This window comes from Aplidium turbinatum, chromosome 2 (genome assembly GCF_918807975.1).
Source record: "Aplidium turbinatum chromosome 2, kaAplTurb1.1, whole genome shotgun sequence".
NCBI classification, from domain to species: Eukaryota; Metazoa; Chordata; class Ascidiacea; order Aplousobranchia; family Polyclinidae; genus Aplidium; species Aplidium turbinatum.
In genome coordinates this window covers 10,553,056-10,577,305 of record NC_137473.1, presented here as the reverse complement: position 1 = coordinate 10,577,305, position 24,250 = coordinate 10,553,056, and the positions used below count along the sequence as shown (strand labels likewise).

Sequence of the window (24,250 nt, the reverse complement as noted above, 5' to 3'; positions counted from 1 at the left end):
CACATCACTCTGTCAGCAGAGTCCTCTTCTTTTCTTTTAGCATTTATCATAATATTATGCAACAACTTCCTTGACGATTGCAGCTGATGTTATTGTCATAATGCAACGTTTTAACACATCTATCAAATTTTTATATGAAAGGAACTGTGTCTGCACAGTGTACATTGCCAACACGGATTTACTTTCAATTTGAAACTTTCTTCTTCATTAACGCATTTTTGAAATTGATATTGTCATAGTTCATTGTTCTAGTGCTCCACACTGCTTACAAAATTAATTTTAAATTGCTAATTTTCTTGGAAGCGTATTAGAAATGTAAATCATTGTCAAAATAAGAAGAAGTATGTTCTCAGAAATTAACCAGTGACTTAACTTCAGATTCGTGCCGAGAAAGCACGTAGCTGATTTGCGCTTTCTAAAATTGCTGCAATGCTAAATGTTGTAATTCAAATGCGAAACTTCAGCAAAAAGTGAACCCAATTTACTGTAGTTTAATTTTCTTACTATGTGCATATGGTTTTAATAAGAAAGCGCGTATTATTTTTTATCTGTAAGAGAAGATACCTTCAAACTTTTTGTCCTATCTCAACCACTGCTTAAGTTGCATTATTTAAACAAAATATTCCCGTGTCTTTAGTCCATACGATGGCTATGAATCTCCAACCAACGCCTGTTCCGGCAAAGCTTCCATTCCTGCTATCACAGCTAGGCTGAGAACCAAGTCAGCAGTTACCAGGCCAATCTCAGACCACTATTTTCCAACCAAGAATCGTACGAAAACCTCTTCGAGGCCTTTATCTGTTGTTTATTTGTAAGTATATCTTATAGTTATGTAATAATTAACTCGGGTTCTGAAAATAGCAAAATGTGATGGAAACATGGCTTGTTTCCATTTAACGTGTGCTACAAGGAAATATAATAATCGTGAATGTTTTTCCGTTAGAGTTTCTGTAAAAGCCGAAATGTCAGACTTTTGTACTAAAATTTGCAGACGTCGTTTTTCAACTGAAAGCTTGTCATCCTAAAAAAAACAATTGCATCAACTTCACCAAGTGTCTTTGTAATGTTAAAATATAATAGTTTGTGCTTTAACTCATGAAGTTTACTTTATCACCGAAATACGTACAATGCTGCAAGAGTGGCGATTAGTAGAACACACTTTTTCATGTGCTGCTTACCTTAAGAATCGACAAAACATGCAAAATTTTACAATAAAATTCAACCGTGTTGAAGTTTGCCAGGAAGGTCCCTCCGTAGCTTCAATTTATTGTTCATGTTCAATGCTCAAAATCACTGTTTTCATGCAACAGAAGCAGATGTTCCCAATTATTTTTTATTTCACAGCTTTTCTGAAGGTAACAGGTAGAAGCCAAATCAAAGCAAGTAAGCTGCTTAGCCGTTGCTACTTGCAGTTGAGACCATCTTCATTAAACCTCGCCAATTGTAAAAGCCAGAAACACGTCACATATTGTCATGATGTCAATGCTTTGACAGGAGACATCGGTCACACTCAAATAATGAGCTATTTTTAGAATTTTGTAAGATTTCAAGAAGGGCACAGTTGTTTATGAAAAACGTACTTACGTCAGAATCTATTATTATTTAGATTGTTTCTAACGTTAATGTTACTTTGTTAGCAGTTTTTAAGAACCAGGATTTCAAAGTTTCATTATCTATCAAATTCGAGTTTTTTTTTTGCAATTTGAGTAATTATTTTTAAAATAGCTTGGAACAAAGCTACACATCTAGCAGGTCTCGTTCTTGCAATGATTGTCGTCAAGTAAAAAAAGGCTGATTTCGCTAAGTACAAGAGGTGGTTATTTTTTACAGACGCATTCTTCAGTATTTCTAACCTTAACAATCGATGATGATAATAACAGCATGTACAATTGTACATAGCACCACATCCAGAATGCAAACTGTGCTCCGCTTTGTTCAAATCGTTCGGTGTCAAGGTAGAAATTACAACTATTCTGAAGTAATCGAAAAAATTGTGTCGTCCGCGCACAGCACGAGTGGTGAGAGCCTTGGTCCGGCTGTCCAAAGAGCGCCGGCTCGATACCACTCATGAGCATGCTGCTGTGTCTATGGCGGGACACGTAAAGACATGCCTGAAGGTGGTCTGGCTTCCTTATCTTTCCGTCCACTTAATCTTCAATCACCTGGTGTAAGCCTGGGTACAAAAAAAAAATTTGTTATTTTGTTAATTCAGATCTTCTGTCAACGACAACAACTCAAACAACAAAGGTACTTTAAGAATCTCAGCACCAATTTCGACCGAAGATAACGCATTTGGACATACTTCCATTGGACCTATCGAAGAAAATTCTCACGAAATGACAACAAATGGAGCACATGTAAGCCGATAAAAGATCTTCAAGCAACTGTGAAATATCAAACCAGGCGTGTATAGGTCTAATGTATACTGAAGAGCTTTAGAATGAGTACTTAAATAAATGTATTCTAAACCACCATGCATTTTGTTTCGAGTAGTGTTGGGTATTGATAATAATGAATACAACGTTTAATTACACAACTTTTACGTTGATTGGTTTGTGTTACATTAGTAATGCGGTCTATCAGGTACATTTACAGAGATGGTGCTTTTAGAATTAATGCTATATAAAATAAATTAAACTTTGTAAGCATTGTCTGAAATGTGTTTTAGATAGCAACTTATTCTTACTGTGTACATTTTGTTGCAGAAGTTAGGCACATCTACACCAACTGTCAAGAGTGAAGAAGAGGCATTCATGGCAGCCATCTTGAGAAATGCTCAGCTTGCTACTGCAGCTGACACCCAGGCAGAAGTTTGTAAAATTCTTGAAGAAAAACCGGTGAGACCACGGATTTTTTTATGCCAGGTTTAACCAGCTTTATTCCATCGAAAACGTTCATTGTCTGTTTTCACTGAATCGACCTACAATTTTCTTACAAATCTACTACACGTTTAACCACAGGTATATTTTGGTGCGTTGTTTCAGTATTTCTGACTTGAATGTTTATCTACTAAAGAGGCAAAGTGCAGTAGTTCTTTGTACTTTTGGTATTTTGGTACTAGTTTCTCCTCAACTTTTCGAAATGTAGTGCAACGCAGCATTTTCTATTGTGCTGTCACCATAATCAATGTTTTCCGCACTTGGACACCAGTGAATAAGCCATATTACCTGTCTCTTCAGCAGGCTATCAAGAAAAATTCTTTCTATGAAATGAGTATCAGTCAAAAACTTATGTCGGCGGCCACAGAAGTCAGCCTGCAACTTGATGACTACAGAGGCAGATACGAGGAGTTGTGGCGATTGGAAAGCGTCCTTTTTGAACTTCTAGATAAATTAAAGGTGCGTAAATTACTGATTGCTAAAGTTAAGAAAATATACAAACGATTAAATTTTTTGTAAATTTATTGAAAATAAACAGAAAAATGGCGTTGTCATAACTGTGTTCTTTCGAAAGCCGTTCCGATTTTGACAAGACATAGCCAAGCAAAAGGCTGTAGGCCGCCTTGTAGGCTGCATTGCTTGTGGTTCAAATGTTTCGATTTGAGGATAATTTATTTATAAATAAGATTCACCTATGACTCAGATATTTTCTAGCCAGAGTGTGCAGTAGGCCGATATGGCGTGGATTTATTTATTTTTTACTGCACTTGTTTTGATGACACCGGTAAGAAAATGACGTATGCACGTAAGGAAAATACTTGGCGGTCATTTTTTATAATCATTTTGTTAGGTAATAACGTAGGCTACTAGATTATAAGATTGTAAACACATCAATTATTTTTTATCAGGTGGACGGGGAAGAATACGTTTTAACAGACGGATTTCATGTTTTAAGCAATGACGCACATCGCAATCCTGCCAGGTACGCTACTCTGTTTACGTCAGAAAAATTAATTAATATGTTTGGTTTGTGACGTCAGTCTTCAGAAGCTGAAGCGAAAACGGAAGTGACGCAATTTTTATAACTTTTAAATCAAAATTTTGGTCACTTTTGTGCGTTGATTTTGTCATAAACTAACTTTGATTCTGAATGTCTGACCACTGCAATAAAGCATAGTTTTACTATGAATAAAGTTTTAAAATTAAATGTTGAACTTGTATAGCCCATTACAGCCAATTGGATGTTTTTTACATTGGCCTTTTTTGTCACAGAAAACGCTATAAAACTTGTTACCATAAGGTACTAAAAACGTTGACAAAACATGATTAAACATGTGCTTAATGTAAACAAAGTTACTTGGAGCAGTTGTGAACAGCAGAGCGCTACCAAACTAAAAACACAGCTTACTCTTGTTTGGTATAATAAGACATTGCAATGTTGCTGCAGTTCTCAAATGCTTGAAAATTATGAAAATGGAACGATTCCAACGACAGGGAGCATTACTTGCGATGAAGCTCTCATCCCCCATCTCAACCTCATTCAGTATCTTCTAAAGGTATCTATCTGTTGAGCTTTTTTTCCCAGACAGCAAAATCCATCCTTTTTGCATTGATTCAACGTCTGCAGACTATGATGGATTTTGCTGTCTGGGTATTTCATGAAGTATTTTAACATCAAAATGTTAAAATTAATACCAAAAGTATTGTCCTATCTGGGGAAACGTTTTGTTTAAAATATAATTGCTAAGCGTCAGCTCTTGAGCAGAGATCTAGTTTCCCACCTTTTAAAGCAGTGATAATATCTCGGGCTCTCTGAAACGACTTTTTGATTGAGGTACAATAAATTTTTTTCTGAATAAAATGAAGACATGAGAATTTTGCGTCGAGCAATTTCTCTTTCGAAAAGCTTTTGCGTAAAAAATTACCACAATATTGAGTAGCGTGAATTAATAATTGTTGTTTCAATAAAACACTGCAAAAGTTACAGTGCATTCCAATTTTCTGTGCATTTTATGAATTCCCTTTTTAATTTTTTTGAAACTTTGTGAGATTAATGAGCCATGCCTCTGTTTAGGACATTGGAGCCTACGGGCCATTAAAAGTCCGTCACTTGCTTGCCTTGGACAAGCTACAAAAGCAAGGTGACACTCTGTCAAGGATACTGGACATCGCTGACTCCGGTCAAGAAATTACTTTTGATGGTGAGAATCTTTGATTAGTGATCATAACCTGTTGATTGCAATTAGATTTAACTGAGGTTTGAATTTCATGCTTTTCGTCTGTACCCGTTGAATTAATGTAAAAAATTACTGACTTGCTGTCTAGAAAGAACTTTAAGATTGCACTTATCCATTTTACCCATAGCAAGAATTATAAACGTTACATTTTGTTCCACTTTTAGTGTAAACAAAAAGCTTCTGGCAAAGACTGGTAAATTTTAAAAAGAAGATGGCATTTTTGTAAACGTTAATTATACCATCGTCTATTATACCACAGTCAATGTTTGGACTTGTTTTTACACGTAGGGCTATAAGCCGTCACCGGTAAAGTATTGAGTGTTGTTGCAAATTGTACTATATGAGCATACATCTGTGTCTCATCAATGTGTTATCTGCTTATCAGAAGCGTACTTGGAGGATAGTTACTGCATCTGCATGTCAACTTATGTTCTTACGCACGTGTGAAGTTACGAGTGTACGTTGTTTCGTTCTTTAGTGAGTATGCGTTCTAGTGAGTATCAGTAGGTTACGTTCTCACGCAGCATGTGTGAGTATCAGCATATTTACGATCGATGTTTTGACTGATATTTTTTTTTGGAAACAGATATGCCGGAATTTGACAAAAGACGCACCTTGCTTGAAATGTGGCGTTCCTGTTGTGATGGCAACACGTCGTTTTGCGTCAGCGCCAAAACGCTGAGACTGGAACTGAGGTCTGCGTTTGGGACCGAGGTCAGAAACAGGCATCCCGACGTAGCAGATAAAAGTAAGAAAATTGCGTGATATCTTTTAAGCGTTTAACACGTTTAGAAATTTCTACTTAGCAATCAAACACCAGTTTACATTTTTATGTAAAGAGTTTTCAGTCACGTTTGGTGCGGTTGCAAGCATAACGTGATGCGCTTATCATTGCTGATGGTGTTCATCACCATTTTCGAAGGCATCTTGGAAGTTTACAACACATGTCATCCTCGATTTTGTACCATGCTCATAACGTTGTTTTAGGCTCTGTGGTTATTCTGACATGATTTCTAATTCATTTGCATCAGATGTTTATTTTCTTAGTAAGATACAGTGAGTCATGATGTCACTAGTGACTCGGTTTATAATACGCTTAGATTAATTATCTGTGGTGTAGTTCATGAGCTATTGGATTCAACCGTAGGTGCATTCCGTTGTCTGTAATTCAACCAACGATGCAACTGGAGGTTTTTGTCTTCGGAAACAATCACAGTAGCAGAAATAATCTCTTTGGAAACTTGTTTGATGCAAAAATAATAATTTTGTCTGGAAATACAGTGGTCTACAAGCAATAGGGCCCAGGTTTAACATTTTACTGACCTAGGTTGTTGTTCCCATGTTTCTCCGGGGTACTTGTCTAAAAGAGCCTAAAGCGTAACAATTCCTTGATGCAATTTCAAAGTCCACTCAAATACTTAATTAAAATCAGGCTTGTAGCATTGTTTCAATCAGTTTTCTTTGGCAGTTTTTCCAGAATTGGTCAAGCGAATAGTCGGCCGACCTGACCTCTCTGACGTCGAAGGAGAATCGGTGACCTTGTTCCGCTTGAGTGATTATGTCAATGACGCGGCTGACGGAGAGAGTGAAGATTTCGAAAAACTTGTCGATAAACTGGCATTGGAAAGTAAGTTGAAACGGTGATATTCTTTAATGCTTTTAAAATTTTCTAAAAAAGCTCTTGATTTTAGAGTTCAGGTATAACATTTTCGTATGGCCATTTCTCTGCAAAGTCCAGCTAACAAAAGCTAATTACTTTTTAAATTATTTTTACGTCTGAATTCTTTATAACAGGCAAAATAATAGCTTCTGTCATTTGTGGCACTGAGAGTGACCAACAGAAAGAAAGAGCATTTTAAAATTGCAAATTTTCGTTTAAGGGTTAGATGTACCAACAGTGGTTCACTCACCAATTAAGCAAAGCTGCTGATTAAGAAACTTATTTGGGGTATTCAATTATGGACTCTCCAATTAAGCAGTCTATAAATTAACCACGGTATCGCATATGTCAACAGTGAATAGAAAAATTCGTTTGTGGTTCCAGCTGCTGATTTATTTCTTGAAACAACGCAATTGAAACTTTAAAGATCATCAGTAGCATTTTAAAGTAACAGGTTTTCTTGAAAGGCTCCTTGCCCTTTATAGCTCAACTTCTCTGATTTGGGATTCAGGTGTTGATTTTCAATTTATTTTGAGCACCTACGAAACTATGATGCTGTGTCATGAAATTTTGCTCGTTTTGTTTATGGAACAGCTGTTTTAACCTTTCAAGCCTTATAACTACTCGTGCACAGTCGCGTTAACAGGGTGTCCAGTGAGTATTTTGGACTAGGCCTGGGATGATTTTAGAGGGCTGGAATTTTTTAAATGAGCCTGGGAACTGAAGGAACCACCACGTATTGTGTGGAAAGTGTCTTGACTTGCGGGCCCAAGGATCTCATTTGTACCGGGTCTAAATTATGCTCTCGACGACCCTGCTCAATGTTCATGTTACAATATTCCTGCCATATGGCTACGTCAGCTGTTACAAACTTCGACATTTTTTTTCAGTGTTCATTACGTCGATGTTGTCGAGCGGAATACAGCACCTTGTTTTGGTTGCGATCAAACGCATCAGCTCTTTGCTGGCTCTTCGTACCAGCAATCTTCGCGCTTTGTCACATCTGCTGCTGGATTCTGATCGTGACGTTAGTACTGCAGCCGCAGCTCACTTGCGCCACATGGCGACGGAAGAACTTTTGCGAGAAAAGGTAAAGTTTACTGTGCACTTGTGCAAATACAAATGCAACAAGGCAGCATTAAAAAAATACAAAAATGCTTAGGCTATAGTCCATCTATGCTCTTTTTTTTTCTTATTGTTCAAGTTCAGAATTGTTGTAATTTTTTTTCTTTAATTGTTAACTTTTGGAATTTTTGCACGACCATTTGCATTGAGTGAGTGTTTGTGTTAAAGTGTGGCGACTGTTTCAAAGTCGTTTGATAATTCAAAAAAAAACAAGTTCAGTTTGAAAAAAAAAACACTTCAGTTCATAATTTTCAAACTGATCAACTTGGTGAAATCCGCTAGAAATAGGAAATGTAGCGAAATGAAAATACGAACTTGCTAAACGCATCAAGATGTGTTCCCCTCACAACCATCAGCACTCTTGATAATGCACCATGGCCGATCTTCATAGCAAGTGTCTATTTGTACAAATCTTGAAAATATCAGCCAAAGCTATATGGGCTAATAAAGCTATTGCCTGAGTATATGTTGTTGTCTTCATATTTTTGTTTGTAACTTTTTCTTTGTTTCCCTTTCTACCTAAAATTTTTCTGAAGGTGTTGCAACCGTGCCAAATTTCTTTCAACTTAATAACTTATTTCGGTTACAAGCACGTTTTAACGTTCGCGTTTTGTCGCTTCTACCATTTTCTCAACCTTTGCTATGTTGACGTGTATTGTTTTTGCTGTGATGGTCAGATATAAAAAAGCAACTGAACTGAAATGTACGAGAAACATGCCCCGTACATAACACGAACTGTTCATATTCCTTTCAGGCTATACTCGCGTATGCCGAACTACTGGAGAGCAGCGTGAAGCGTGACAGGCAGTGCGCGTGCATCGCTATAGGCTTTCTCGCGGCGGAAGAATGCATCCCGCAACTTGCTTACGTTTACCACAGCGATGTTGAGCTTGACGTGCGAGAGGCTGCTTCCAATGTTTTGCAATCGCTCGGTAAGGACAAAATAACATTTGAAATGTGACATTGGATTCTTTGTCAACCTCGTGTGATGAGTCCCGATAACTACGTAAAAATCAGAACAAACAGAGTCATACCTTATACGAAAAAAGAATAAATACTGTTTATAAATGGAGTACTGAATTTCAAACGTTTCAGCTGTAGCTTTAGTTTCTGCATAGACATTAGAAAACATTGAAATAAGAAAAAATATTATTGGCACAAACAAAGAAAAAGATAAATGCCATAGAAATTAGTTCATGAATTAATTTAAAACATCACTGCTGTTGATATTTTGTAGAAATATCCCTCTGAGCAAAATACTTTCTTTTTCATTGATTCATCTTCTGCAGACCCTTCGTTGCAACAACAGATTAAGCACCCTTATTCTACAGTTGACATCTTTTTACGCTTCAACTCTATCTTTACGCAGGTGATGAGGGGGAGACTGCTCTTGATCATGCATCTTCCACACTCCTCTCTCAGACTATGACGCAACAAGTAACCCTTAGCAACCATGCTCGGATGGGCACAGCTCTTTAAGTGCAATTTTACTTTTTTACTTCAATGAATTACTGTATATTTTTACATTCTGACTAACTCACGTCTTGTCCTTTCAACTGCGATTGCATCACCACAACTGGTAACAAGCCAGCATAGGGTGAGATACGATTTACAAGTTTTTTTTCATTTTTTAATTTAAGTCGCCATTGCTTTACGTGTTACGCGCTGCACTTTGCAATAATAAAAGGCCAAATAGCTTTGTACAATCTTTGATGCATCTAAGTTAGTTGGTTTTGAAGAAAGCCTTGATAAGTTAATAATCCTGGCAGTTTCGCATACTTGAAGCTTTTGACGCAAGCCCGGTCGCCGAGATTGACAGAGTAAAGTTTCCGATTGTTGAAGTGTCGTTGCCAGAGAATTATTCCATCAATTAGGTGCCACTGAATGGAGAGCAGTCTTTATGATGCGTTTCTAAGCGCCAGGGGCTCTATCCACTTTTAGAATTTGGGGGGGTGATTTATGGACAGTAGGCTAAAATCGTCATAGTCCTTACAACTTCTGGGGGGCTGCGCCCCTCAGACCCCTCATTGCAGCATCAGCTTCTTTCTAATCGAAACATAGGGTTTCCAAGTCGTTTCACAAAGTATGTTTCGGAAAGGGCATTTTTGGGTAAGCAAACTGGTAGTCACTTAACAAGGAACAATTCTGGCACTGCAAATGAAAACTCGAACCAATCATGAACTACGTTTTCCGTGACGTGAAAAAGGACGAAAAGAAGATGATACAAAGAAATTGAAGTCTGGATTTTCTTTCAGCTGTTTGTTTGTTTGTTTATTTGTTTTTCATATTTTTACCCTGCATTGCGAGAAAGCGGACTTGAGCGCTATGCATCGATGTACGCCTTCTGACGTACACCTGACCCACGCTGCAGCCGACGACAATGTCTGTTTCCGGTTGTCTACTCTACTTATGACTTAAATTTGGTACTACCCATTACTCAAAATCGATCACTGGGTAGAGGCAATTATACTTATAGTGAAGTTTCTTTCCCAGAGAAACAACAGCAAGTGCGGGGGGTGGAGTCGAACATGCAGGCTCTCGACTGCGAGCCCAACGCGCTAACCACTCGGCCACTGCTGCCGACTAAGTTGGCAGCTGGTTGGCTTTTTAGGGGTTAGGGTTAGAAAGTAGTCATTTCATTGACGTGGGTTCAATTCTCACAACTGCTATTGCTCTTTTTTCTTCTGTAATTACCAAATAAAGTTCAAAACAAAGATTAACTCTCTGGCTAAGTGCGAGAAAGGTCACAATTGGACGGTAAGCCTCTTATAACATGTTCTGATTGGTTGGCGGTGTCATTCTAGTCATTTGCAGTGGCAGAATTTTGTCTTGTTAAAGTGGCTACCAAGCAAACTAAGTTAAAACACAGTGTAAACGCCTGGCTCGTAGTTCAGGGTTGCCAAACCAAAAAATCATAGTGAAATGAAATATGTATTCATATTGATAAAAAATTCAAAATGTGCTAACAGCGAAAATATATTTTTCAAAATTTGATCAATAAAATATCACAAAACCTTTTCAAAGCCAAATGAGTGGGAGGGTAATTTTGCATTGATCACCCCTCCACTCCAATTAGTGGGGGGGTGATCACCCCCCTCACCCCCCCTTGGATAGAGCTCATGCTAAGCGCACACCCCGACAGTCAAACCAGTGCTGCTTGATTTTGAAGCTTCTTCGTTCATGAAGCCACGCGCTAACCAACTGAAGTATGGAGCAGAAACGTAGGTGCTTCTGCACGCGGATAAGTCGTGCCCAGTCAGTTACGAACATTTGTTAACCAGGCAAGTTTGTGCAGAAGCAAAACATTTTCGTCATTGCATCCAAAAGATCGTGCAAACCATTATCACCACAGCGAGGAGCGAACACGGAGTATCAGGCTAAAACTGGTCACTTATATCTACACTTGTGAAGTCAACAACGATCATGTTGGTAAAAGCGAAACTCAATATATTGCAATTTCATAACAATTGTACATTGTACTGTAGGTACTTTAATCAATGCTTGACAAAAGTTAAAAGTTATGGTAGGCTACATCGGCAAGTAAGTGATTCCCAGTTAACAAAATCCGTCATTTTTACATTGATTCAAGATCTGCATACGTGAAGATGATAAATAAAGTTGGTTGAGTAAATCTACAAACTCAGACAGCAAATCAACCGTCTTTTACATTGATTCGACGTCTGCAGACGTTGAATCTATGTAAAAAAAAACGATTGGTTTGCAGTCTGGAAAGGCATGGTTTTGCCGGAGATAATAGCCAATTTTACTGTATAAGCCTACTGAATATGGCCGGGAATATATAGTATTCATTGGAGGCTATCTCACAGACAATTTCGACATTTTTCTGATGAGATGCCTAACTGGAAGTTTATGAAGGTACTGCTGGTTGATTATTATTTTTCACACTCAGATTGAACTTACAGTTATGTTCGTTCTCAAAAACGAAGCAAACTACCTGGTGTCCTATCATGCGCAAAGTAGAAACAAGAACTTGCGTAAATAATACACCCACTTGATAGTTGCGATATAAATGACATCATAGGCTACGGAATGCAACAGCGTTTTTTTCAAAAAAAACAAAGCTTATTTTGGAGAGTGCAAGATAAGTTATAAAACTAAGTGCTTGACTGACTGATTTTTGAAGACCACTTTTACGGGCTACAGTTCATCAATAAGTTGGATAACGATTAGACACTCACAGTATCCGGGTATTATAAAATAGTGGTTATTGCAGAACCTAAGTAGGATAGGTGCCCGCAGCTTATGATGGCTATAGTTACCTTGTTTTGATCCAAATATCTCTTTTTCTAAGCGATGTGATTTGAATCTGCTTGGTCAGACAATCTTGTTTGTGGAGATCACAAATTATTTAGAAGCTTTATGAGCAATGAGTGTAATTCTATTGAAAAAGATAGATTCTTGTTTTTTTTTTGTATTTAAGATCTTAGACTGTTTCACAATGGTTAACTAAAACCCTGCCATGTAACAGATTCTTAAATATTTCCCAACGATATCCGTTTGTAAAAATGTGAAATTTTACAAAATGACTTGCGAAAGTATTAAATTTCCTTGCTGCCATTGTTTTCCTACAGAAAGGTGTGAAAATGGTGTGAAAACAAAAGATTGATTTGAACGTTACACGATTCCAAACACAGTACCAACACCTTGATTGTATTTCCTTTTTATACAGTAACCCCAAGTTGCAATTAGAAAAAAAAAACAGACACCATCGAGGCCTGGTTTTCCGCTTCGATGGTCTACTTTATTGAATCGCAAACAGTTGAATCTCTAAAATAATAGAAAAGATTCTTTTAATCACAAATTTTGTTTAGTCAAGTTTAAAAAATAAAACCAGTTTTTCCACATCATCTGAAGCCTTAAAAATGCGAAATAAAGTTGCGTCTGATTTTCAAAGTCACGGACTATCGTTGTAAAATATTGGTATAAGGCTTTTGAACAGATATGAAGGGCAGTGTTGAACAGAATTAGCATCGTGAGGTTTGCGGTTTAAATTTGTTATCATTAAAAATAAGGTATGGTAACCTTTTAGAGAAATAATTAATTAAACTACCATTCAACGTTTTATAGGCAGAGAAAACTTTTTCTCAAACCGTAGAAAATTCATCTTTGCTTGTTTCCTTGACAGAGTCAACTCTGATTGATTATATAATTTGGAAACGTAGGCTACTTGCTGTTACAATAAATAGCAACTTTCAAAATTAAATATAGGCTACTTTAAATAAAGAGGTAGCCTCAAGTGCGCTAAAATAATAAACGTATCTCATGCAGTAATATAGAACTTGCAGTATAAAAGAAAAATTTTGAAATAGCAAATCAGTTAGTCCGTAAGGCGTAAGTGTTTGGACAGCAGCTGCATTTTTAGATAGCCGTTATAATATTTATAAACTAATAGCCTACTTTTGTAGTTCAGACTTATGCTTGGTTATAGTCTAAGTGTAGGGTAGGCTAAGCTACGTAAAAATTCTATCCATTACTAAAGCACGCTTTGTTGAGTTGTTACGGAGTGAAACTTTTGTGGTGGGGCAAATAGTTCATCTCTCACTATTTTCTGAAGTAGGCTACTTAAGGTTACTACAGTATCAATAACTTAGCTTGCTTAATATTACACAGTGTGTATTTATTTTTCAGGGTTTTACTTAATATCAAAGCAATGAAATTATTTACTGTTGCAACACTTTTTGTGCCACTTGTCTTGCTGTTAAAATCATCACAAGCTGTCCTGATCATGTTTAATGAAGATCCCGGTACCGGAGAAGTTAGCAACATTAGTAACTGCACTTGTATACTTGGTAGCCCAACTTGCAGCAGCACGCAGTTGCTGGCTAGCTCCTTCTGCACATGCGTTCCCTCTTCCCTTGAGGAAGTTACCGAAGTCGCTGCCAATGCAACAAACGACAATGGCGTTTCTTGGTGGAATACAGAAGCTTTGACGATTTGCTGCCAGTCTTTAACTACAGCGTCCACTAAAACTCTCTTGGACAACCTTGTTGAGTTTTCCCACTCCATCAAATTAACGTTAGATCATTGCGAAGGTGTAACTCCATCAACAGACAATTTTTTTGTAGTGTACGGCCTGCAAGAAGTCACTGTGCAAACAGTTATCGCTTCCAACAATCCTCAACAATACGTGTCAATGACAGAAACAGATATTGCATCTTCAAACAAACGAAGCAGAGAGTACCGGGATTATCACATCGCTTTCATCAGCAAGAGGGTATTAGATGGGGATGCTGAATTAAAATCTTACAGTGTTTGGTCTACCCCAGAAGAGGCGACCAGTTCTTTGCTTCAGAGTGCCATTACAAGAGCTCCACAGTCAATCACTTCCAAACCAGATGAAACTATAATGTTCACGCCTATTTACGTATAAATTACGTCAAATTGCGTAAAACCGACGTACGAAAACATAAGAAGAAAGTGATTAAAAACCGAAAAACAATTGACAAGTTTTCTTCAAGATGAAAGCACCACAAATATATACAGCTGTAACTTGCAAAATATGGCTTTATTTCGAGGTGGTGCAACTTTATTGTACGATTTTTTGTCTCTAAGCAACTATGTCTTGACGGAACACTTTGACATGATTCAAGATGACCACGAAGATTAGCTTCCTTGCGTTTCTGTCCACTCCACACTTACATTTTTCGACCACTGGATATGTCTTTTCACCAAAAAATTAGTGTTGCATGAATATTATTTACTTTTTCTTTGGAGTGAGATTTCTTGTTTTTTTTTTGATCTTTTGCGCTTGTTCTACGTGTAGCCTACTTCATTTCAAGTTTGCATTTGAAAAAGTGGCAATATTTGCAATATTGTATTGACCATTTTATGCTTTCGTCCAAGGTAGGTATGGTACTAACAGCCATATGTAGTATATTTATTTTTATTCTTTATTGATTGCCAGAGATTACAATTTTTCTTCGTATTCATCCGACTTGGGACGGATAACTTAGTTGGACAAAACAAAAAAATTGCGCTTTGTATGTTTTACTTTTTTGAAGAAGCCCTGATACCAAGAAGGTCACTCGTATGAAACGCATTTCGTTTGTTTGCGCTTCATCGTCTTATAAGTCATAACCATATCTACCACTATTCACATAACACTTTAATCTTTCGCTAATATTTCACAGATACATTATACAGTAATGTGTATACTCAGAGCTCTAGTCCAAATACTTTACTAGATGAATAACGCAGGCCCTGCTAAAATGAGAGAATAATCCTAATAAGCAATTAAGCATACAAACTTTTTCGATATTATTAATGTAATGCTTGGTCTCTCAATACGTCATACCTTACGATATAGTTCAACTGATGTAATTCTTTTTACAATTTTAAGCGGTTAGTTGCAAAGACCTAGTCTGATGAGAACCTTATTTTCTCGTTCCTCAAAGCTAAGTAACTTACCGTAGTATAAGACTACCTTACCTAAGAGCTATCTTATTCCACATACATATCTAATAAAAATCAGAAATACAGAGATATTTTTGAAATTTTGTAATATCAAGTTTTTGGTAATTTGGTTGTACTGAAACGTTAATGTGATATATACGATAATTATCGTAATATTTCAAGTTTTTGTATTTCACTGATGACGTAGACGTTGATGTCTCTAAACCTCTGTTTTGGTTTCTCGATGTTACTGAGGATAAAAATTTATACAAGGATCTTCCGTATAGAATGCAGCAGAACGATTAAACAAAAGAATTAAATATTTAAACCAGATACTGAAGAAGTCGTTATCAATGAGTTATACAAGTTTCCGAATCGAGTGGACTTTATTTACTTTAGATTTCAGTTGAGTATTTATTCAGCTATCCCAGCAGCAAACGTCGCCCTTTTGCATATTTGCAATGTTTTTAACGACCCCTGGTAGATGTGAAAGCAACTTTTTCTTGCTGGCATGTTGATCGTGTTTCACCGAAACATGCTAGCAAGCAAATCAGTCCTTCCCTTTCTTAGATTAATTCAGCTTCTACATTCGTTGAATCAATGAACAAACGACTGATCTGCTTGCGGGGAGTATTCACAGCCTTCACCATATGCTGGCCACAATACAACAATCGTTTTGCTGACACCAATCTACGTTACTTCGATGTCTGTTTGCGTTGAGGTGATGAAGATAATGAAGTTCGAATGCTGTTTTGCTTTAAAAAAACAACTTATGAACACAAGTGGGTAAACGTTTTCCACACTACAAGTGAGGCAGGTTTTGTTTGCATTGAAACAACGTTGATTTATGCTCAAGTAACACTGCCGGAATGCTTGAGTGACTTTGCCTGGCTCTTGCTGAGAAGAGGAAAAAATACTTGAATTTTATTTTTCGCTCGAATGGAACAAAAAGTACTTGAAAATATTTCAACAGAACGCGAGTATACTTGAAGAAGCTTAAAAAGCAGCTCAGCCCAAGTTATGGTACTGATTGTCACACGTAGTCTGAAGATCATTGACGGAAATCGTATTTTAAATGCATTTAATGATTTAAATGCATAGCTTATTAGAAAGCATTGCCGAAGAAAAAAATTGAGAATAGATAAGATTGTTACTTGGAAAAGCTGGGTCGACAGCAGAATCACTGCTGATCGTTTTAGCTGAATATAAACTTGGTTTTCAACTGTCGTTCAATTTGAATCAATAAGATGATTCATTAGAAAGGAAGTTTTTTCCTTGATTTTGCTGAACACAAAGAGATTTTGTGGTGAGTACTCAGCCATAGACTGCTTCATACTCAGCCTTGTGCTGATTGCCAGAAAGAACACTCCCTTCTTCGTAATAATAATAATGTAGTCTAATGGTTTTATTTATTTTCGCTCTGCAACAGCTAAGGTCTTTTAGCGACAGGGCTCATTTTTAATTTCATATCAGGTTTACGATGTCACCACATTATTACCCGACTTATTTTCACTGCGTTATGCAAGAAATAACACAGACGGTCCAGTTTTTGAAATCTTTGGTTTGACCTGACCAGGAATCAATCTCAGATTTACCAGCACCAGAGCCTAAGACGAAACCACTCAGCCACTGAGCTGGTGTCTCACCGACTAAATTGATGCTAACCCAATCTGCAAATCAACTCTTTTTTGCATTGATTCAACGTTTGCCTACGTTTGTCGCTGGCGTCCAAGGACGTTGAATCAATGTAAAAATGACGAATTTTGTTGTCTGGGCTGCAATGTACTAACATTTATCGATGAGATGTGAAAGTACATGAAACAAAAACGCTGGTTTGCGAAAAATTGCAATCAGTAAGTCAAGCTGGTAATGGGAGAGGACATGGAATTTAAACAGCAACAGAGCAGAAAAATCATCAGTGGAAAACACCATTCATTTCTTTACTTGAAGGAGATTGGGCAGCAACTGTTTAACCAAGCAGAGTACTTCGGTTTGTCTTTCTTGATTTTCATTCACAATTTTTAAACGGTATTGCTTAAGGTTGGAATAAGGCAATCAAATTTTTCCTCACATAAGCAGTAGATCCATTGCTGTCACAATTAGGCTTTTACGAAAGACCTGTAGCGAAAGACGTGCCTGGTCATGAAGTTTCAACAGTTTGTACAGTACACACTTCAAATTTTTTTTATTGCTTTGATTTGTGCTTACGACAGAGAAAGACCGTGGTTTAATTTACTTTTTGATATCAAATTTGCCCCCATGAGCGTTTTGGTCAGAATTTTGTTTTTTGAGGAGGCTAAACCATCGAGTCTACAAACTTTAAATCAATATCAAAAATTATTTATTTGCTGACTTGCACCGTTTGGTACATTCACAAATGCAAATGTATAACAAACATAGCGTCGTTCATCAAAAGCTGGGAATAAAAATTTTTTTTGCCAAAACTTACTACAGTAATTAGTTCACTTTTATGTTGAAAAACAATTGAGTTGTTTCTAATTTTAAAATTTACTAATTAACTTACTTATCAAGAAAATGAAATACAGTATCTTCTGACAGGTGTCAAACCCACAACAATGCTTGATATGAACGACTCGGTGACATGTCTTGTGATACAAGGAATTTATTTTCACACGAGTCAGTTCAGTGTGAGAATAAATTCCTTTGCATTAACTTACTTAATGCTTTATTGCTGCGTTAATGCAAAATTTTCACTGTTGGTAAAGAATGAGTAGGCCTACATGAGTCAAAAGTACCGTATATCAATTAAGTAGTCTACAACTCAAGGTGAAATACTGTACATCAAGTAACAAAATGAAAAATCCCCATACAGGCAATATAACAAACTAAATCTTTACAATACCATTAATACTATAATAATAGTGCGTTTGGGAGATATCAATAGCCTTTCATTTATATACACATTTGGGCATTTGTGATTACAAGCTACGCTGTTGAAGAAATTTGTGTGTAGCTTGTACAGACATACATACTTCTTTACGAAGGCAGTGAAGCGATACAACGTTGTAGGCTTGCCCATCGCCTGTTTTGAAGCTACAAAAATCAGTTGTTCGTAATCATAACATTTTGCTGTTCATAGCATTGAACCGCCAACAAACCAACGAAACAGATAAAACTATTAGTTACTTCCATGAAATGTTTCTTTTCCAAACTAGATCAATAGTTCAACCAGCACCTGTAGCCTGTAAGTCTAAGCTGTGGCCAAACATATGGTTTAATTTTGACTCGTATGATTTTCGTAGCATATAATTCTCAATTCCATGCATCCTTACTTTGGTGCCAGTGAGGCATTCATAGCATGCAGTCACTTTTAATGCATCAGCTGCATTTTGAACACAAAATATAAAGACGAAGGCGGCATTTTCTACTATGTTTTCCTGAGGGGTCATTTTATTCTTTATGTGTCCCCCCCTGTCGCCTATACCCTTGTTACTCACTCAAACACTTGGAGTCGTTGCATTCATCTTAAAGTTTTGTTTTAATAATTATAAAGTTCGGTTAGTCTCGAAATAGGCTAATTTTGTCACTCAAGAAATTAAATATGGCTGCATTGGTTGAAATTTATGATTATTATCAGCTTGTGGTAGCACACTGTAAAGCGAAGGCCTCTCCATTTCTTGCCCATCCAGTCGATCGTGTGTTTTTGCATACCAGTTTGATATTTAATACTGTATAACTCTACGAAATTAAGTATTCAGTGAATAAATATCGCTGGTTAATATATGTCAACCTAAATTTCAGTGCATTTCATTGTTTGTTTTAGATCTTTGGTTACACTTTGAACTATGACATTAGGTCCTTCAAAGATGCTTTGAAAACATTATCAGAAATGCTGGACGCGAAAGCAGACCGATGGTGTTAAAGGCACTGTTAAGTGTATACTTGCGTTCCTTGCAGAAGCCATGAAGACGAGCTACAAGCTTTACTGCTTAGTTTTTATAATATTGATTGAATCCACGTGCTTTGGCTATGCTGAAAAGTTCATGATTTTATTAAGCGATTCCAGAGTGCAGAACTGCACTTGTCCAAGTTCTTTCGATTGCAACAAGTTTATCACGGATCCCACCGAATGCACAAATTGTTTGCCAAGAGATGTATCGACCTTTGAAAAATTTGCCACTCGAGCAAGTGTTGAAAAGCGAGTGCTTTGGTGGGGGATACCTTATCCAACTTACGTATGTTGCAACAACTTGGCCACACCAACGTCAAAAAATTTATTTGGACAGTTATTAAAATTCACTCTCATTAAAGATCTCACCTTTGTCAACTGTCAGGACTTGAATGATGACGATCAGTTAACTGTGTATGGCCTTGAAAAACTGACTGTTCACACCGGAGGATTGCCATTGCCAGAGGAAGTTAACATTACCAAAAGTGATAACAGTCCTTTGTCTCTAAACTACTTGAATTATCACATTGCCGTGATAAGCCGTAATATTGTTACCGGCTCTTCACCTCTCAAAGCATGGAGTGCTGTGCGCAAGACTAACGAAAAATTTTCAACAAGCAATCCTTTAGTTGCTGCGCTAGAACGAAGCCCGGCCGAGATACTCGCTAAATCTGATAAGACATTTATGATGACGTATTTTTACTTGTGATTGTAAAAAATGTTTTATTTTTCTGTAGATTGACAAAAGATCTAACTTGATCTAATTCTAATATGACTTTCAATATTCTACTGTCTTTTTTTGTGAATTTATTATGTTGGAAGTGGGCGGAGTGGCGTAGCTGACGGTTTTTGCCCCGGTGAAACTCTCATCCCAGCTGATAGGTTCAATTGGGCCTTTTTAGTGCCACATTTCGGAAAAAATAAAGACATAAGTTTTTAAGCCAGTAACTGGTTTACAGTGGCAATTTGGTCACTTGGCACATCGCACCCTTGACACGTCGCAAGGAGTTATGATAAGAATAAAACTTTTAAGACAAAATATAAGAAAAGTGTTGAGACCCAGACCCTTAGCTAAAGCATAACTTTTAAGTTTAGCTAATTGTTTACGAAGTTCTATTTTTCTAGCATTGCTTTTTGGGAAAACAAGGTTTGGTACCACTCCCTTTTTGATCCGCTATGGTTTCAGTTTTTAAATTTAGCATATCTGGAGAGGTACGTTCTTTTGTCGCTTGGTTAGCCACGCCCCAGTTTTGGTACAGCGTTTTTAGTTGCGTTGCCTTCATGACTATATGTTTTATTTTACGATGTTAACTTGACTTGTCTTTTTTTCTTACACTGTTTATGTATTTGAACTACTTTCCGCTCTACTGCTTGAATCAGTTCACTGCGCTACTTAATACATTGGCATCCCAATTTGTTATTTTAAATGTGGCTGCTACTGTATGGTGCTGTAACGAAATGTTTTATATCTGCTGTTACACGCTGGCTGCCAGAACTGTTGAAAGGAGAGAATGATTTGGGCCCGGTAGGCTGCTAATGAGAGGTCAAGGCCTCCATGCAAAATAATTTTAAAGAACACATAGCGCATTAGAGTTCTAAAAGGTATTCGGTATTTTTTTTTTAGTTTTGGCTTTTGGAAATGTTGATTTGACGCTTGTCACCAGCACATGATTTGTATAGACAAGAGAGCAAAAGGCATATTGCTCAAAGTAGGCCTACAAAACATTGAGTTTCTTGGCTCGTGGCAGTCTAAGTTTTCATTCCCACGGAGCAGTAGACTCGATGGTAGTTTCAGTGTTTCGATATTTTGTGTGAAACTAATCTGTTATTATCAACTGTGATTGTTGTGTTGTTATAACTCACCAAAATATAAATAACTTTGATTAACAGAAAGTGAAGCGGTTTGTTGTTTATTGTTCTGCAGGAGCAGCAAAAGTTTTAAAATTTGTAGCCCAATCTTTATACGTTGGGTCATTTTTACTTTTTGGGCTCATAATGTCTTTGATGCCCTGAAGACTTTGCGCAAGAAAGAATGATGGGTGCAAAACGCTTATAGCAGTCTTGGGTACGCTATGCCGCGACCTGGATTAAACAAAGACCTACACGCAAAGGTTTATCTGTCACTTGCCGGGTTGGTTAACAAATTAAGAAGTCAAAACACGAAAGCAATCGTAAAATAAAATATTCTCATAACAACAATAGAGAAAGATTTTTTTTATTGTTTTGGGCAAATGCGTAACACTAGGTACAAACTTAAAGAAAATTTAAAAATCAATTAAAAAGAAAGAAAAAGATTAAACAGATATGAACAATGATACTACGGCATATACGATATGCTTTAAAATAGACATTAAAACAGCTATTTTCATCAATTGTGAATGTTTAAAAAATAAATTTTGCTTGAATAAAAATTGCTGAGCATGCAAAGTAAACTTGAAATCTGGTTTAAAACCCTGTATGCAGTGTCCATGACCAATTGGATATTTTTATGTTTGCAGGCTTATAATTATGGTAATTGATTGAAATTATAATGAAGACTAAAAAAGGTAAAGGTGAATCCCATACTTGAATCCAAGCATCGGGTCATGAGAAGATACTAAGCCTTCGGCACTAACGAGAGTACGGTGGCCAGTTCCTTTCTCTCGGCCGCCTTTAATTCAGCAACTACGCCCACCCAATTTATTACACCCTGGGTAGAGGTGAGCGGTGTTTTGTCAACAGCCAGCATAAGCTGGGAGTCGAACCAGGATTGCATGATTGGAAAAACGAGCGCCTTACCCCCTGCGCCATCCCACCGCCATTACCCCCTGCGCCAAGACATAATGAAGACTAAAAACTATAAAACAGCCATTCAAGGTTTCAGATTGTTTCAACTGACGTCATTTGGTTCAACGTTGGTAGCTGAATCAGCTTCAACAAATATTGCTATTAAAATGTATTTGAAGTTGTATGAAAGAAAACAACGGAGTCTGATCGATGGATAATTTCAACCATAATAATAACAAAAAATATTCCCTACCCCCTCCCCCCCCCCCCCCCCGAGATAAGTTAAGTCCGCCGTGGGAGCTGTTTAGAAGCATATCAAACCATTTGATACGGAAACATACAATTTCAACAATTCCTCACAAAATTTCGGCAGGGCCATTGCCCCCCCGTAAATCCGCGCCTGGCCATGCTACTAGCACCATCAGCATCCTCATCCCTACGTCCATTCTCGCAATCTTCTATAAATCTCGACTTTTTCGTCATGTATGACAAAATAAAATTAGCTTTCCGTTTGCCAACACAAATAAGTGCGAAAACAGTTTGAAACAAAACCCTAATTTTGTGAACACTAAATTTGGACGTTTTTCCTACTTACAAAACATTCAAATTTAGTTCGCATTTTCAACTAAAGTCCCAGACGCCTTCGTCTCTCTACTTAAATGTCGTATACAGTTTTACAGGTCCGTGTGATTCGGCATTGACGTACGGTGCATCGGTATGTCCACCAGACATTTGACCACGAGAGTACGGAGCATCTGCACTTTAGGGAGTTAAAGAAAGGTGCCATCAAAGACCATAGGCCTACTATGGAGTGTTTATTTTGCACTGGTCGAAAATTCTCTTCTGACTCATTTAAAATTTTACGCAAAAGCAAATCCCAATTTGACACCAAAATTCACTGTTATGAAAGGAAGCACTGTTAATCAAACGCTACAACCCAAATTTAAACAAACAATTATTTGCTGGAGGCGCGTCCATTCTCTTCAACATTTCCTTGATGTAGCCTATCACGTTCCCTGTGGTGCAAATTTTTTTGTAGTTATTTATGTAGTCGCCTTTTTCTAATGTAATTTTACCTTCAAGAAGTTGAAATTTATTGCATTTTTATAAATATTTTCAGATTTCTGATGAGGGTTTAGGCCTAAGTTAAACCGAGAACGTTCGACTGTTAAAACTATTTGTAAATATGTAAAATATATTGTTATAATGCCCAGCCCTGTTGTATTGTTGCGTCTTATTCATATCTAACCTGTAAGCAAAAGGTATAAATGGGGAACACACAAAAAATTTATTTTTGGTGGTGGGTTTCGGGGGGCTTGAGCCCCCTTAGCCCCATGCTGGGTGCGCTACATCACAACGGAAAGCTGCGAAGTGACCATGACGGTCTTCGAGTCAAGCAACCACCCTCAGCCAAATCGATGACAAACATTTAATAACATTACACTAAAATATCTACACTTACAACAAAGAGTCAAGACAGAAACAAACTTGCATTCATGATATGTCAAAATTTCAAGTTCCAATATTAGGTGTTGATAGTCAACGATTAAAAGCTTAAAGAGTATAGGTCCACATTAGTAAATTACACTGCATTCAACTTTAATATTCTGCTATTAGATAGTTTTTGTAAAGTTTTTTAAATGAGTCAAAAGATTTCTTTTAATATCTAGTGGGATTGAGTTCCATATTTTTACTCCACTATACTTATCACACTGTACAATACGATTCAAGCTACACAAACATCATATCTTTCAGGTGGTTTCACTATCCGGCCATGACGGGTTGTACACGGTGCTGGCTTATCATTTTCACATGGCACATTGGACTCGTCATTAAATCATCAACAGTAACTTTTTCATCAGCAGCAACGTTTTCATCAGCGCAACGTTTTCATCAGCAGCAATGATTCAAAGGAGGTCACGTCGTTTGTGAGCACTTTGTAGAGATACTTAAAGTGGTGTTTCAAAAAGTCGATTGAGAGACAACGAAAACTTACCTTATGCCATGGAGGAAGTGGCTGGGGTTCATAACGACGCGAGAAAAAGACTGGATGGCTTATCCGCGACGAAGCTCAGCTAGTTGGATGCCTGCAACGACAGGGAGATTGTCTGAAGGTGTAGGTCGCAGGCATCCAGTCACAATACACAAGGCGTCATTTATCATGAAATTCAAAGCAACTGATCATTGATATCACAATCGGCGTTTGGCCAGTAAACCCAAGTGCCAACTAATAATCATAAACGTATGGTTCATTTATAGT

The 24,250-nt window shown here is 37.3% G+C and overlaps 2 protein-coding genes across 4 annotated transcripts in view; both read left to right on the top strand.

The window, feature by feature from the left end:
- LOC145765125 (rho family-interacting cell polarization regulator 2-like) overlaps positions 1-9,603 on the top strand; it is a 31,985-nt gene extending 22,382 nt beyond the window's left edge. For 2 of the 3 annotated variants that reach the window (XM_082576878.1, XM_082576877.1), the window contains 12 exons: positions 638-811; positions 2,213-2,357; positions 2,706-2,837; positions 3,180-3,338; positions 3,788-3,861; positions 4,327-4,435; positions 4,954-5,080; positions 5,703-5,864; positions 6,585-6,743; positions 7,667-7,866; positions 8,656-8,833; positions 9,271-9,603. In XM_082576878.1, coding sequence (XP_082433004.1) covers positions 638-811; positions 2,213-2,357; positions 2,706-2,837; positions 3,180-3,338; positions 3,788-3,861; positions 4,327-4,435; positions 4,954-5,080; positions 5,703-5,864; positions 6,585-6,743; positions 7,667-7,866; positions 8,656-8,833; positions 9,271-9,380 — 1,729 coding nt within the window. In that variant the 3' untranslated portion in view covers positions 9,381-9,603. The remainder of the gene's footprint in view (positions 1-637; positions 812-2,212; positions 2,358-2,705; positions 2,838-3,179; positions 3,339-3,787; positions 3,862-4,326; positions 4,436-4,953; positions 5,081-5,702; positions 5,865-6,584; positions 6,744-7,666; positions 7,867-8,655; positions 8,834-9,270) is intronic. The other variant, XM_082576879.1, reaches the window with a different exon arrangement.
- Positions 9,604-13,614: 4,011 nt separating this feature from the next.
- On the top strand, positions 13,615-14,951 carry LOC145765524 (uncharacterized). The gene has a single exon (XM_082577357.1). The coding sequence runs from the start codon at positions 13,648-13,650 to the stop codon at positions 14,290-14,292; it is 645 nt and encodes a 214-aa protein (XP_082433483.1). The 5' UTR covers positions 13,615-13,647; the 3' UTR covers positions 14,293-14,951.
- Positions 14,952-24,250: the final 9,299 nt, after the last annotated feature.